At 42.0% G+C, this 17,082-nt stretch overlaps 1 protein-coding gene across 2 annotated transcripts in view; it reads right to left on the bottom strand.

Annotated features, from left to right (window-relative positions):
- Window positions 1-17,082, bottom strand: part of cfdp1 (craniofacial development protein 1) — a 229,138-nt gene that overhangs the window by 37,473 nt on the left and 174,583 nt on the right. The window contains exon 6 of one of the 2 annotated variants that reach the window (XM_072279520.1): window positions 14,856-15,014. In XM_072279520.1, the coding sequence (XP_072135621.1) occupies window positions 14,856-15,014 (159 nt within the window). Of the gene's footprint in view, window positions 1-14,855; window positions 15,015-17,082 lie in introns of those variants that run through there. The other variant, XM_072279522.1, reaches the window with a different exon arrangement.

Here is a 17,082-nt window from a genome sequence, read left to right as displayed (position 1 = left end):
CAGTTAAGGAAGTAGGCCAAGGAGTGGCAAATGGATTTCAATAAAAAGGTGTAAGATACTATATCTTAGAAAGTCAAACCAGTGTAGAACTTGTAGATCACCAGAAAATGTAATAGAACAGAGGATCTAGGAGTACAAGCGCGTAGTTCAGTGAAGGCAGCTTCACAGATAAACAGGTTAAAAGGGAACTTGGTAAGCTAGCCATCAGTCAGACGCTGAGTATAAGAGTTTGTACCTTACATTGCAGTTGTATATGCCAATGTTGAGGTTGTACCTGGAGTACTGTGTACATATTAGGTCACACCAGTAAAGGAAAGGTGTAGTTAAACTGGAAAGAGTGAAGATAAGTTTGCTGCCAAACGACAGTGCCTGAGTTACAGGGATATATTGGTCAGACTGGGTCTTCATTCCTTGAATGTAGAAGAATGAGAGGGGACCTTACAGAAGTGTTTCAAATGATGAGAAATATTGAGAAGGTGGCTGGTAACAGACATTTCTCCAGGATAGGGAGTACAAATCTAGGGGGCATATGTCTATAGTGAGAGGGGAAAGATTTAAAAGAGACCTGAGAGGTAACCTATTCACGCAGAAGGTGGTGATTATGTGGAATGAGCTGCCTGAGGAAGTGACAGAGGCAAGTAGAATAATATCATTTAAAAAGCACTTGGATAGGTACATGGACGGGGCTTGATGGATATGGGTTGAATGCAGGAAATCAGGACTGGTTGGGTAGACAACGTGGTTGCCATGGACCGGTTGAGCCAAAAGTTTGTATTACTCTGTGACCATATAAATTATATTATCTCTATGCTATTGCCGATTTACAGTATAATACAATGTGAGTTTCTTGGGTAGAGGAGGCTTGGGCGGGCTAAACTGCCCGTGACCAACTTCTCTCACAGATGACACTACTCAATTTTTTAAACCTTGGTCAAATTCCCCATGCTGGTTTGCCACCTGCTTTCAGAACTAAAACCAGGAGCATTTTCAATAAATGATTGTTTATAGGACAGAAGTAGAGTTGGTATATTAACAAACACAAGAAAATCTGGAGGTGCTAGAAATCCAAGCAACACACGCAAAATGCCGGAGGAACTCACCACTCCAGGAAGCATCTGTTGTAAAGAGTAAACAGTTGACGTTTTGGGCCGAGTCCTGATGAAATGTTAGTTGTTTACTCTTTTCCATAGATGCTGCCAGGCCTGCTGAGCTGATCTAGCATTTTATGCTGGTACATTAAAGTCATGTTCAGGAGTAGAGATGAGAACTGATAGATGCGATTAGAATTGAAAACAAAAGAAAATGCAAGGATCATAAACAGTTCTGTGCTTTTGAAGTATTTCATAACATCATCATCATGCTGCTCAAGGTACAGGCAGGCTGTTATTAATCAAAGTTCAAAGTAAGTTTTATCATCAAAGTACATATATATCACCATATACAACCTTGCGATTCATTTTCTTGTGGGCATACTCTATAAATCTATAGAATAATAACCATAATAGAATCAATGAAAGACTGCTCAACCAGGGCATTCAAACAGAGTGCAGAAGACAACAAACTGTGCAAATACAAAAATAAGAATTAATAATAATAAATAAATAAATAAATATCGAGAACATGAGATGAAGAGTCCTTGAAAGTAAGCCCATTGGTTGTGGGAACATTTCAATGATGCTGCAAGTGAAGATGAGTGAAGTTATGCCCTTTGGTTCAAGAGCATGATGGTTGAGGGGGAATTAATGTTCCCTGAACCTGGTGGTGTGAGCCCCAAGGCTTGTACCTTCTTCCTGATGGCAGCAGAGAGAAGAGAGCATGTCCTAGGTGGTGGGGGTCCCTGATGACGGATACTGCTATACTATAACAGCGTTTCATATCGATGTGCTCAATGGTTGGGAGGGCTTTATCCAAGAAGAACTGGGCCGTATCCACCACTTTTTGTAGGAGTTTCTATTCACGGGCATCGGTGTTTACACACCAGGCTGTGATGCAGTCAGTCAACATATTCTCCACTACACATCGAGAAGTGTGTCGATGTTTTGGATGCCGTGCCGAACCTCCGCAAACATCTAAGGAATTAGAGGTGCTGATGTGCTTTCTTCGTAGTTACAATTACATGCTAAGCCCAGGGCAGGTCTTCCGAAATAATAACACCTAAGAATTTAAAGTTGTTAACCCTCTCCACCTCTTGTCCTCCGATGAGGACTGGCTCATGGACCTCTGGTTTCTTTCTCCTGAGGTCTACAATTGGTTCCCTGGTCTTGCTGACATTGAGTAAGAGGTTATGACACCAGTCAGACAAATTTTCATTCTCTCTCCTACATGCTGATTCATCACCACCCTTGATCCGGCCTCCAACAATGGTGTCATCAGCAAACTTGAACATGGCATTGGAGCTGTGCTTACCCACACAGTCCTAAGTGTAAAGTGAATAATGCAGGAGGTAAGCACATAGCCTTGTTGTGCACCTGTGCTGATGGAGGTTATGGAAGGGATGTTGTTGCCAATCCGAACTGACTGGGGTTTGCAGATGAGGAAATCCAGGATCCATTTGTACACGGAGGAATTGAGGCCAAGGCCTTGGAACTTATTGATTAGTTTTGAGGGGGTGACGGTATTGAATGCTGAACTATAGTCGACAAAGAGTATCCTAATGTATGCATCTCTGCTGTGCAGATTTTTCAGGTTTGAATGAAGAGTCAATGAGATGGCATCTGCTGTGGACCTGTGCTCTGGTAGGCAAATTGGAGAGGATCTTTATCACTTCTCAGGCGGGGATTGATATGTTTCATCACCAACCTCTCAAAGCACTTTATTACTATGGATATAAGTGTTACTGGGCAATAATCATTGAGGCAGGTTACCATGCTCTTCTTGGGCATAGGCATAATTGAAGCCTGCTTGAAGCAGGTGGGTACCACTCACTGTGGACATGAGAGGTTAAAGATCTCAGTGAGCACACCAGCCAGTTGAGCAGCACAGGTCTATAGTACTTGGCCAGGTACCCCATCTGAGCCAGATGCTCTTTGTGCATTCACTCTCCTGAAGACTTTTCGCATGTCGGCTTCAGAGCCTGAAATCAGAGGATTATTGGGGAATGTGGGAATTTGTGATGGTTTTTCCATCGCTTTGTGATGGTCAAAGCAAGCATAGAAGGCATTGAGCGCATCTTGAAGCAAAGCCCTGTTGTCTCCTATGTCAACAACAGAAATTCTGCAGATGCTGGAAATTCAAGCAACACACATCAAAGTAGCTGGTGAACACAGCAGGCCAGGCAGCATCTCTAGGAAGAGGTGCAGTCGACGTTTCAGGCCGAGACCCTTCGTCAGGACTAACTGAAGCAAGAGTGAGTAAGGGATTTGAAAGTTAGAGGGGGAGGGGGAAATCCAAAATGATAGGAGAAGACAGGAGGGGGAGGGATGGAGCCAAGAGCTGGACAGGTGATTGGCAAAAGGGGATACCAGAGGATCATGGGACAGGAGGTCTGGGAAGAAAGACAAAGGGGGGGGGGGACCCAGAGGGTGGGCAAGAGGTATGGCAAAAGGGGATATGAGAGGATCATGGGACAGGAGGTCCGGGAGGCAAAAGGGGATACGAGAGGATCATGGGACAGGAGGTCCGGGAGGCAAAAGGGGATACAAGAGGATCATGGGACAGGAGGTCCGGGAGGCAAAAGGGGATACGAGAGGATCATGGGACAGGAGGTCCGGGAGGCAAAAGGGGATACCAGAGGATCATGGGACAGGAGGTCCGGGAGGGAGGGACAGCCTCTGGGTCCAATATATTATTCTCCGTAACTTCCGCCACCTCCAACGGGATCCCACCACTAAGCACATCTTTCCCTCCCCTCCTCTCTCTGCATTCCGCAGGGATCGCTCCCTACACAACTCCCTTGTCCATTTGTCCCCCCCCCTTCCCTCCCCACTGATCTCCCTCCTGGCACTTATCCATGTAAGCGGAACAAGTGCTACACATGCCCTTATACTTCCTCCCTTACCACCATTCAGGGCCCCAAACAGTCCTTCCAGGTGAGGCAACACTTCACCTGTGAGTCGACTGGGGTGATATACTGCGTCCGGTGCTCCCGATGTGGCCTTTTATATATTGGCGAGACCCGACGCAGACTGGGAGACCGCTTTGCTGAACATCTACGTTCTGTCCGCCAGAGAAAGCAGGATCTCCCAGTGGCCACACATTTTAATTCCACATCCCATTCCCACTCTGACATGCCTATCCACGGCCTCCTCTACTGTAAAGATGAAGCCACACTCAGGTTGGAGGAACAACACCTTATATTCCGTCTGGGTAGCCTCCAACCTGATGGCATGAACATCGACTTCTCTAACTTCCGCTAGGCCCCACCTCCCCCTCGTACCCCATCTGTTATTTATTTTTATGCACACATTCTTTCTCTCACTCTCCTTTTTCTCCCTCTGTCCCTCTGAATATACCTCTTGCCCATCCTCTGGGTCCCCCCCCCCGCCCCCGTCTTTCTTCCCGGACCTCCTGTCCCATGATCCTCTTGTATCCCCTTTTGCCAATCACCTGTCCAGCTCTTGGCTCCATCCCTCCCCCTGCTGTCTTCTCCTATCATTTTGGATCTCCCCCTCCCCCTCCAACTTTCAAATCCCTTACTCACTCTTGCTTCAGTTAGTCCTGACGAAGGGTCTCGGCCTGAAACGTCAACTGCACCTCTTCCTAGAGATGGTGTGTGCATAAAAATAAGTAACAGATGGGGTACGAGGGGGAGGTGGGGCCTAGTGGAAGTTAGAGAAGTCGATGTTCATGCCATCAGGTTGGAGGCTACCCAGACGGAATATAAGGTGTTGTTCCTCCAACCTGAGTGTGGCTTCATCTTTACAGTAGAGGAGGCCGTGGATAGGCATGTCAGAGTGGGAATGGGATGTGGAATTAAAATGTGTGGCCACTGGGAGATCCTGCTTTCTCTGGCGGACAGAGCGTAGATGTTCAGCAAAGCGGTCTCCCAGTCTGCGTCGGGTCTCGCCAATATATAAAAGGCCACATCGGGAGCACTGGACGCAGTATATCACCCCAGTCGACTCACAGGTGAAGTGTTGCCTCACCTGGAAGGACTGTTTGGGGCCCTGAATGGTGGTAAGGGAGGAAGTGTAAGGGCATGTGTAGCACTTGTTCCGCTTACACGGATAAGTGCCAGGAGGGAGATCAGTGGGGAGGGATGGGGGGGACGAATGGACAAGGGAGTTGTGCAGGGAGCGATCCCTGCAGAATGCAGAGGGGGGGGGAGGGAAAGATGTGCTTAGTGGTGGGATCCCGTTGGAGGTGGCGGAAGTTACGGAGAATAATATGTTGGACCCGGAGGCTGTCCCTCCCTCCCCTTTATAAGAGGCGATAGTATTCAAGTAAACAGGTGGAATAAAACAAATAGACTAACTTTCTCAAATTCTATGCGCTCAATTTTCTTTATATTTTATACAATGGTCACTAGAAGACAAATGAATTGTTGGTGTATCGCAGCTCCAAGTCTGGCCTGGTCCAGTTGCTGAGTCATTCACAACTTCTATTCTCTTCCTCCGTTTGCCTTACTCGTTTAAAATCAAAACAACTTATTGCAAGGGAACTAACTTAGTAATGTTTCATAAAAGTTAAGAGTGCTATTGCTAAAAGAACCACTTAAACTCCAGTTTAGCATAAAAGCTTTTAGCTGAGCAAACGGTAGGGATTGCGATAGAAGGTTTAATTTGAAAACCAAAGTTTTGAAAGGGGTTGGAAGGCAGCTCAAGATGGAAGACTGCTAAATGTCATTTCCAGTACACAAGTGTAAAGGAGAATGAAATAATTGTTACTCTGAATCTGATTCAATACACAAAAACACAGTAACATAAAGAACACAATAACAAAAAACAATAAATATAAATGCAGAAGATAGCATACAGTATATATGTAGCCTGATTGTGCGTCCATAGAGTGACGCTAGGCACAGGAGCGTTGGACATAAGGTGACTGACAGTAAGTGATAAAGTACTGGTGGTTCAGGGTGTGAAAGGGTGGGTTAGTGGGTGGAGGTGTTTATCAGCCTTACTGCTTGGGTAAAGTAACGTTTATGAGTCTGGTGGTCCTGGCGTGGATGCTACGTAGCCTCCTCCCTGATGGTAGTGGGACAAACAGTCCATAAGTAGGATGCATGGGATCCTTCATAACGTTACTGATCCTTTTCTGGCACCTTTCTACACATATGTCCATGATGCGTGGAAGGGTGGTGCTGGTAATGCATTGGGCAGTTTTAACTACCTGTCATAGATCCCTCTTTTCCACCGCAGTGCGGTTTTCTTTCTTTCTTTTTAAATCTTTTTATTAATTATTAAAAATCAACAACAGAAAAAAAATACATCAAAATAATCAAGACAACATATCCATATGTATAGTAAAAGATAAACTATCAACCAGGCTGAGCAATATATCAATAATAATCAAAAAACAAAGTATTAAGGTTTTTTTTATATGGAAAAAAGAAAGAAAAAAAAGAACCCTTACTAACTAAAACAGAGAAAACCCCTAATAACTAAAAAAAAAGGAAAAAAAACCCATTTGGAGCACAAACCCGGAGCGATGCGCCATACAAGCTTCCATAAAAAAAAGACATCAAACCGCCAACCAAACCCATATAAGCAAGCATCAGAGAAGGACCATCTGTACCAACTCAAGTCAAATGGTAATAACGGGCAAAAGAACCCCACCTTTTCTCGAAGTCAAATTTGGGATCAAAAGTTCGACTTCTAATTTTTTCCAAACTAAGACAAAACATCACCTGAGAGAACCATTGTATCAAAGTGGGAGCAGAGGCATCTTTCCATTTTAATAAAATAGCCCTTCTGGCCAATAATGTCACAAATGCAATTACATATTGGTCAGATATAGAAATACCGTGAATATGTTGAGGAATTATACCAAATAACATGCAGTGATTTTGATACCATGCAGTGATATAGCTTGTTAGGATGCTCTCTACTGCGCATCTGTAGAATGACATGAGTATAGATGTGCATAGTCCACATCTATAAGCTTCACAAACATGAGAAAATCTGCAGATGCTGGAAATCCAAGGCAACGCACCAAGTGTCCTGATGAACAGTCTCGGCCCGAAACATCCACTGTGTACTCTTTTCCAGATGCTGCCTGGCCTGTTGAGTTCCTCCATCATTTTGTGTGTGTTGCATTGGTGAGCTTTCCTGATTGTGTAGAATGTGTTCTGGGACCATGAGAGGCTGTGCAAGATGTGCTCTCCCAGGAGTTTGAAACCGCTCACAGTTTCCACTACTGTGACGCCGATGGTAAAGAGGGGTGTGAGTGGTGCAAGTTCTCCAGAAGTTGATAATCACCTCCTTTGTCTTGTGACACTATGCCTCAAGTTCTTCAATCTCCTCTCTATAGGCCAGCTCAATGCTGCCAGTGATGAGCCTCAGCACTGACATGTTATCATCAAACTTGACCACGTGATTAGACCATAAGACCATCGAGGAGCAGAATTAGGCCATTTGGCCCATTGAGTCTGCTCTGCCATCTCATCACAGCTGATCTATTTTCCCTCTCAGCCCCAATCTCCTGCCTTCTCCACGTATCCCTTCATGCCCTGACTAATCAAGAATCTATCAACCTCTGCCTTAAATATACCTAATCACCTGGTCTACACAAATTCCACAGACTCACCATTCTCTGGCTAAAGAAATTTCTCCTCATATTTGTTCTAAAAGGACCTCCCTCTATTCTGAGGCTGTATTCTCTGGTCTTAAATTTCCCTACCATATGAAAAATCCTCTCCACATCTACTCTATCGAGGCCTTTCCACATTCAATAGGTTCAATTAGGTTACCCTTCATTCTTCTGAATTCCAGTGAGTAGTGTCACTCGGGCATTTGGCCGTGTAGCCGTGCAGACGTGTGAGCAGAGTGTACAGCAATGGGCTCAGCACACAGCCCTGGGAAGCACCTGTGCTGAGGATGACGGGGAGGGAGGAGATAAATTCATTAATGATGAATTTAGACAGTTACATTTTTCACATTCAGTCAAAAGCCAATATTTCTATCTATCTTTAGAATCCTTATACAGAATGAAAAATTACCATACATTTCAGCAGAGCTTGTGAACGTAGGACTGCAGGGCTTACAGACCCAGGGTTGTCTCTGCACAAACTTGCTCTGTAATTCAACAGAATTCTTAACAAACTTGAATTTAGCTGAATATGTCTAAATACAGAACATTGAATCATTATCAGTTCTCAACCAGTGGTCTGATGATACAAAACAGAACATGAAGCCAACTTCAAAGTGAAGCCTGGGCTCTTCAGATGTAGCTCAGTAGAGGTAAAAATAATGAAAGATCTGGCCGCAGAAAGAATACAGGAAATACTTCTCTTGTAGGCAAGTAAACAGCAGGGTTATCCAACATCAACAATCAATGTCATAAAGGATTTAATTTTTTGAAGAAAAACAGGAGGGTAGTTTTATTTGGATTTGTTTGTAAGAATGCAAAAATTCAACAGGAAGAAAAACAAATTATTTGAGCGTTTAAAGAAAATTTTGCAAAATTATTGAAGTAATTTTAAAAATATACTTTTTTTGCATGAAGTTGTTCTCTTTTATGTATTCTTGCTCAGTTTCTTCCCAGTGTTTATTACTGAATATTTACAGGGGGTGGTATGAGACACCGGTGGAAAAATACAAATATCGTCTTAGTAAGATAAAGAAGTTATATAAAGCTATTTTGCTTGTTATTTGTAAGTTAAACTTTGTCATCCTGCTTGGCTATTGACTCTCAAAGTCACAGTTTGCAATTTAGCCTTCAGAAATCAAACAGAGAATAAAGTAACCTGTGGTGATTTTGAGGAAGAGGAGTGAAGGGGGAAACAAGAGCTGAACAGCAACGAGAATGGAATACAAATGCAGGCTAGCCAAAGAGACGATATGATGAATAATTAAAGAGGGGGCTAATTTGTGTAGAGGAACCATTAAGAACATCAGACGTCCAGCAACAGATACAGTGCAGCTAGCACTGAGAATAGTGCTAGAGTAAGAGGTGATGTTGGATCGACACTGACATTACATTCACTGGCTGTAATGACATACCTATGGTGATACATTTCAAAATTATTAGATGCTATAGGTTAATAAAGAAGCCTCGGTAATTTTTGACCTTAAACCATGCTGTCAGAGAAAGAAGAGACTTTAGATACACAGAATTTTTATCCTTTCCAGTTCAGCAATTGGATAGCAACCTGACCGCTAGTGTCATTAAGTGATAGCCAATCAGTAAGTCTACAGAGGACTTCTGGTAAGATGGTGGTGCGTTTGGACACAGCAACCTTTCTGTATTCATCCTTTACACCCTTTTTATGATCACAAGACACTGCTGGTTATCAAGAACATCTACCCCACCAGCGACCTGCTCAATAGCTGTGAAGCTGGACTTGTTGCACACCATGTTTTAGCCTGCTGCAGCCAGCCAGGGAAGGCGGCGACAGAGATGGTGTGTGATCCAACAAAAGGTGTGAGTGATTGTCTTGGATGTTTTTTTTGTGATCACAAGACCCTGTTGAACATTGGTAATGTGGAATACTGCAAGTGTGTTTCACTGGTGGGACTGACGACAGGGGAGCTGCGCAGCCTCAGTCGTAGCGCAGATGAGGGCCTCTTACCACTCGGGGAAGAATGGCTGCAGCAGGTGGTGTGGTGCAGTGTCCATGCTGTGGGGCTGGGGGCTGCTCTCTAGTGTTCACTCTATAGAAGACAAGCTGGATTATGTTTGTCTGCGATTGCACTTTCTAGTAGTGTGATGATCAGACTGCTGTGGGCTTGTTCTCGCTGACAATATCCTATGTACCATCATCTACAGGACATGATACTCAGGGACCTGGGTTAGTTTTTTTTAATGTGTGACTGTATGCTTGCTACTACCTTGTATGAGTTATATGTGCCTTGTGTGGTATATGACTGTTGGTACTATGTTTTGAACCTTGGCCCCAGAGGAACACTATTTTGCTTGGTTATATCCAGGGGTATTCATGTATGGTTGAATGACAATTAAACTTGAACTTAAATTACAAACCATTGACCTTTGCATTTATACCTATGGAAAGTGCGCTTTGCTTCCTTCCTTCAAAATAGAAATAAATACAAGCTCTTGCTCCTCGGAAGACTATCATTTGCACATTCCTTTCTTAATCCTGGAGCTCTCTATCAAACAGCACTTCAGGAGCATCTTCACCAACACTACTGCAGCGACTTACAGTCTCCTACCGTAAGGCATTCAGGAATGAGTTTTAAATTCTGGCCTGGCCTGGCCTGCCCTCAATCCATAATGGAATATTACAAAAATAATGTACATACCGTTCGTAAGCAGAAAAACATCTGACCCATTCTCAGCTGTCCCTCACAAGATTTTTTTAATAACTGTGCTACCAAATTGCACAGAAGACTGAGATCAGAAATGACATTTCAGAGGCAATACAGTACATTGATGTTTATTTATATACAAACCATTTCCTACACAGCAATTGAGCCATTATCCATATCTATAACAGCATGTGTACAGAAGGTAATGACGGACTGGTTTATCTCTGTGTATGTGACTGATCATGGAAATTTGACTTTAATCGCCAGTGTGATGTCGAAACTAAAACTGGTTCTGCTCTTATGACAATTAGCCAGGGGGCACAATTTCATTAATACTCCCAAACAAAGAGCACAGCATTGCTACTTGTAATAAAGTCTATTTCTTTAAATCCAAAATGAAGTGCATTTCTGAAAGGTAGAGCCTGAGGACACAGCTTTCATGCACTATGAAAGTAAACAAGCTAAGATAATTTTAGCCAACAAAAAGGCAGCACAGCAACCCAGTTCTTTTTCAAACAAGAACAAAATCCTAGGATATATGACAAAGAGACACAAGAAAGACAAAGATTTCTTTACTACCAATAGCAAATCTTTATTTATATTTTGCTGATATGCTCTTCTGATTCTTAACACATGCACAATAAAGATTTGAGTTCAAACAGAGAAAGGCTTTAAGAATTAGTGGTGTATTTTAATATAAAAAGAGTTAAGAAAATAACACAAGAAGCAGGAAGGGTTATAATTCCCCTCAATTCTGCACTGCCATTCATTATCACGACTTAAATTCCCTTCACCCAACCTTCACATCACTTAATGAAGAACAGATGCATTGTTTAAATCAGTCCTCACCGAAGACTCAAGTTAATCTAACTTACCCTAAATGTGATAGTTGCTAATTGCAAGCAACCACTGGCTTAAATGGAACATATGACTGGGTCAAAGTGAGGACCACTGACATAATGATATTATTCAACGCGGAGGAATCTTTTGAGTTCAGTCTTATTCGAAGGTTCTAATCACAAGTGTAGCATGTCGGCATACCTTACAATCCCTCATGATTGTTCATATTCCTTAGCAAGACCATCTATGGCCACTTTCTCAAATCATTCACCACTTTCACTGTCATGTATCATTGGAACATCACTCCCCTTGGTAATCACAAAAAGACAGACGTTCTCCAAGTAAATTCTAACTGAAATTTCTAATTTCACAATGCCTACCCTGTTGGGTTTATATTGTGAATAGAATACCAGATACAATTTGATTATCGACTCTGCCAAACTTACGAACTATAACCACATCTCCAAAGTAATTGTTTTCTCTCAAGTTCTTTTTCTACAATTCCCAGTTTGAGTCCTTCCATCAAATATCCATTGCTTATCACTGCAATGCCATTCTGTCTGACAATGAGCATGCTGTTTACCCTTCTTCACATTTCAGCAGTTGGTTGAGCACTTACCTTTTGAGCTGAGTCCTGTCCTGTTTCAGAGCATCCACACTCATTCCCAGTGGCAGACCATTTCAACTCACCCTCCCATTCTCACATAACTTGTCCATTCTTTGCTTTTGCTGATACCAGAATGAAGCTCAATGCAAACAGGAAGAATAACATCTTAGGTTCCCTCTGGGTAGTTCACAACACAATGGCGTGAATATCAAGGTTTCTAACTTTAAGTAACCCCTATTCTCAACCTTCCCCACCCCCGAACCCCTCCACCCCCATTCCAGTTTTCCTCGGGTCCTCCTATTTTTGTTCCCTTTCCCACACTCCGCCCACCTCCACTTAACCCATCTTCCTCCCGCTCCTGGTTATCCACTTCCTCCTCCTCTCAATCCTACCCCCTATGTTAGGATATTCTATGTTAGGATATTGTTCACCTACCCCCTATGCTAGGATATTCTCAGACTGAGCATATAAAGAGGAGTGGGAGTAAGGAAAAAAATAGCATAAGATGATGTATATTGCTCTGCATATCACAGAGGGAGAGCCCAGAAGCAGCCAAAGTACACCCAGTGTCCACTTTATTAGGTACCTCCTGTGCCTAATAAAATGGACACAGAGAGTATGCCCTTGAATGGAAAATCCTACAAAAGGTAGTGTGTACAGATCAATCCATCACGAGTAAAGCCCTGAGCACATCTACACAAAGCACTATTGCAGGAAACAGCATGGACCATCCGGGAACCACACCACCCAGGTCACGCTCTATTCTGTTGATTGAGTTGCCAACTGTTGCCATCAGGAAGAAAGTACAGAAGCCTCAGGACTCACACCACCAGATTCAGGAACAGTTATTACCCCTCAACCATCAGGCTCTTGAACTAGTGGGATAACTTTACTCAACTTCACTTGCCTCATCACTGAACTGTTCCCACAACCTACAGACTCACTTGCAAGGACTCTTCATCTCATGTTCTCGATATTTATTGTTTATTTATTTATTATTATTATTTCTTTTTTATTTTGTATCTGCACAGTTTGTCTTTTGCACATTGGTTGTTTGTCCATCCTGTGGAGTGTGGTCTTTCAATGACTCTAATTTGGTTGTTGGATTTACTGAGTATGCCTGCAAGAAAACGAATCTCAGGGTTGTATATGGTGACATATATGTAATTAGATAATTAATTTACTTTATACTTTATGGTCCATCCACTTCTGTATCCACATCCGCTGCTGTAGCCCATGCACTTCAAGGTTCAATGTGCTGCACATTCAGAGATGTTCTTCTGCACACCACTGTTATAATATCTGGTCATGTGAGTTACTGTTACCTTCCGGTCAGCTTGAACGAGTCTCACCATTCTCCTATAAACTCTCGCATTAACATGGCGTTTTTGCCCAAAGAACTGCTGAGCACTGGATGTCTTCTTGTTTTTTGCACTATTCTCTGTAAACTCTAGAGGCTGTTGTACATGAAAATCCCAGGAAATCAGCAGTTTCTGAGATACTCCAAGAACCCTGTCTGGCACCAACAATCTTTCCACAGTCAGTCACGTAGATCACATTTCTTCTTCATTCTGATGCTTGGTCTGAACAACAAAAGAACCTCTTGACCACGTCTGCATTCCGTTATGCACTGAACTGCTGCCACGTGATTGGCTGATTAGATATGTGCATTATCGAGCAGTCGTACAGGTGTACCTAATAAAGTGGCCACTGAATGTATCTGTGAAAATGAAAGACCACACCCTCATCATGGCCACTGTAAGTCACTATTATACAAACATGGTTATATAATGTCTGATTCAACATTGCAATACAACTCCAGGTATCTAAAAATATTTGCTTCCATCTCATCTCAATTTCGGATGAGAAGATACAAATAGCCACCTGGAAGAAACTGCCATATTTCATTTCACTCAATGGACACAGTATTCACTGAGTTCAGGTTCTTCGTCATGGTTGAGACTCTCATACTCTAGCAACGTATTTCTCAGACGGCTCTCAATAGCCATTAGGACACTGGGTCTGGAAATAGCTGTGATGTATGGCACAATTGGTCACTGGAGTGAAATAACTGAATTAGCTCTTCAGTTTGTATGTGCTGCAATCATTCTAAGAAATTATGAAAGATTTCCTCTGTAAATTTACTCTACATTGCACAGACAGACTGGACATGAGTACTTAACAATTTATTTTCCTAGATAGAATACAAACGTTTGTACATGAAATGTGAACAATTCCAACATTTTGGCTGAAATGCTTTATGGCACATATAGAATACTGTATTCAGTTTTCATCATACTGCTATAGGAAAGGTAATATTAAATTGGAAAGAGTGCAGAAATATGCGAGGGTGTTTACAGGACTCAAGGACCTGAGCTAAGGAGAGAGGCTGTGCAGGTTAGGACTATTCATTGGAATGCAGATGAATGAGGGGAGATCTAATATTGGGTGTATAAAACATGAGGGAAATGGATAGAGTGAACTTCCAAGGTTTGGGAAATCAAGAACTAGAGAATATAGTTTAAGGGAGAAGGAAGGAATTTAATAGGAACCCAAGGACAACTTTTTCACTCAGAGGAAGGTCAGTGTACCGTATAGCATGAGCTGCTGCAGGAAGACACTTAGATAGGTAAATTGATAGGATAGTAGAAGGATATGAATGAAATGTGGGCAAAAGTTGGGAATCTTGATCAGCTTGGACCAGCTGAACCAAAGGACTTGTCCCCATGCTGTATAGTCCTGGTTATAGCAGATTGTGATGCCACAGCAGACTTGCCAATACTTGAAAATACAAGAATGGAAACTAACTGGCATACAACTGAGCAGAATTCACAGTAACAATCAGTTTCTCCTATTGTGATAAAAGCGTGCCCTACGACCAATAACACGCTTCAATGCTGGTGCGGAATGGAAATAAATGATTCAATTGATTGGCAGCCAAGTGCTCCCCAGTACAAAGTGATCACAAAAACTGATCAGGTATCTTTGTGATGTTCTAAAATTTTGGTTAGTTTCCATAAAGACAGAGTTTGGGCACTCACCCTTCCTTTCCTCGGTTGTGGATTGCAAGCTCATCTCCAATCCCCTCCGTTTCTTTGAATGCTTCCCAGTCAATCTTCGATTTCTCCAAAGTGCTCAACTTCTGCTTCTTTCCTCCAATCTTTCCCAGAATATTACTTAACCCACTTTGTCTTTTAGTTCTGCAAAACAAAAGTTAAAATATTCTGAACAGGAACAATGCAAATCTCAATTATACAAAGGCTTTAAAAGCATTATGACAACAGTCATTGAAGTAACTATTCACTCACCAATGACAAGATAAATTATGTATGCTACTCAAACGTTTACTCTTTCAACTTCAATCTGTCTACTGTGATTTGCATTTCGTGCAAATTCAATTAAATCTGCTCCTTCAAACTATATTTGGTAGCTAACACATGACACCATTGATCCAAGTAACAAAGATTTTTTTTATATACTGCAACAAAATCAATACATGCAAAAACAAAATGTTGGAGCTGGTCGAAACCTGAAATAGTATTTGAAAATGCTGGAAACATTTTGTTGATCAGGCAGCATTTGTGGGGAAATACATTTTATGTTTTGAGCTGATGACATTTCTGGCATTTCTATTCATGTCAAGATGTGTATGACTGATATTAAAGATACTGACAATATATAGCCACAAAAGAAACAAATGAACTTACATTATCCTTCCATAAGCTCTTCACATTCCAATGTAATGTATTAAACAGCTGAAACACTATTTCCGACAACACAAACAACAATGCGATAAACTGCTATATGATCTAGGACAGCAGGTGATTTCAAAAAGTGCTCTGGAATCTTTTACAGTCCTCCATGATAGCACTTTCAAAACCTAACAGCTAGACAAACAGTAGTGATTAGATAGGAACACGTTATAGTAGATACGTTTGTGATAGTTTACCAAAATTCTCTGGGAAGGTTCTGGCAAATTGGAAGACAGCAGATGTCATGCCACTGTTTAGAAAAGGATGTGGGCAAATGCAGGTAACTTAAAGTCTGTACTTAAGGAAAATGCTTGAAGCTATCAGTAAGGAAGAAACAGCGAGACACAGGGTTCCATCAGGCATACACAACATAGATTTGTGAAGGGCAGGTCTTGTTTGACAACTTACTGGAATTCTTCGAGGATATAATGAGTTGAGCAGATAGTGGGGAACAGGTAGATGTTGCATACATGGATTTTCAGGAGGCGCTCAATAAAGTGCTGTATAAAAACTTATCCGTAAGATAAGGATACATGGAGTTAAGGGTAATGTATTAGCATGGACAGAGGAACCGTTAACCAATGGAAGACAGAGAGTTGGGACAAATGGGTGTTTCTCTGATTGGCAGTCAGTGGTGAGTGGACTGCCACAGGAGTCAGTGCTTGGCCCACAATTGTTCATGATATACATTAACGATTCAGAAGTGGGGACAGAGAGTAACATACCTAAGTTTGCTGATGCCACTAAATAGAGTGGAAAAGTAAATTGTGCAGAGTATGTGGACAGTCTGCTGAGAGATATAAGTAGGTTAAGTGAGTGGGCAAGGGTTGACAGATGGAGTACAATGTTGGTAAATGTAAGGTCATCTCCTTTGGGAGATGAGGGAGTTAGCCAATAAGGAAGGATTGAGTTGCCTGAGACTATACTCGCTGAAATTCAGAAGAATGAGAGGGGATCTTATAGAAACATAAGATTATGAAAGTGATAGATAACATAAAAGCAAGAAAGTTGTTTCCACTGGTAAGGGAGACTAAAACTAGGAGTTTAAGATGTTGGGCAATAAATTTAGTATGGAAATGAGGGAAAACTGCTTTTACCAGAGAATGGTTAATCTGTGGTATTCATGGCCCAGAGTAACAGAAGAGGCCACCTCATTACATATATTTTTTAAAAAGTTAGAGTTTTGCAAAGCAGGGAATAAAGGTTTATGGGGAAAAGGCAGTAGGTGGAATAGAGTCCACTGCCGGATCAGGCATGATCCTGTTGAATGACGGTTCAGAATCAATGTGCTAGATGGTCTACGCCTGCTTCTATTTCTTATTTTCTTATGTTCTTAAGACCATATTTTAAAAACATCATACCTCAGGCCACTGCAACACCCCTTCTATGAACATGAAAAATCTTGATTTTTTGCTTAGATTTCCAGGAGATGGGCTTGAAGCCACAACGTCAGACCCAGAGATGTTTTTATTTCTGAATTTAAGCATTAGCTATTTTTCTTTTATAGGCTAAATTG

The sequence above is a fragment of the Mobula birostris genome, chromosome 15 (genome assembly GCF_030028105.1).
Source record: "Mobula birostris isolate sMobBir1 chromosome 15, sMobBir1.hap1, whole genome shotgun sequence".
NCBI classification, from domain to species: domain Eukaryota; kingdom Metazoa; phylum Chordata; class Chondrichthyes; order Myliobatiformes; family Myliobatidae; genus Mobula; species Mobula birostris.
The sequence above is the reverse complement of the archived record's forward strand: the minus strand, read 5'-3'. Positions and strand labels throughout refer to the sequence as shown.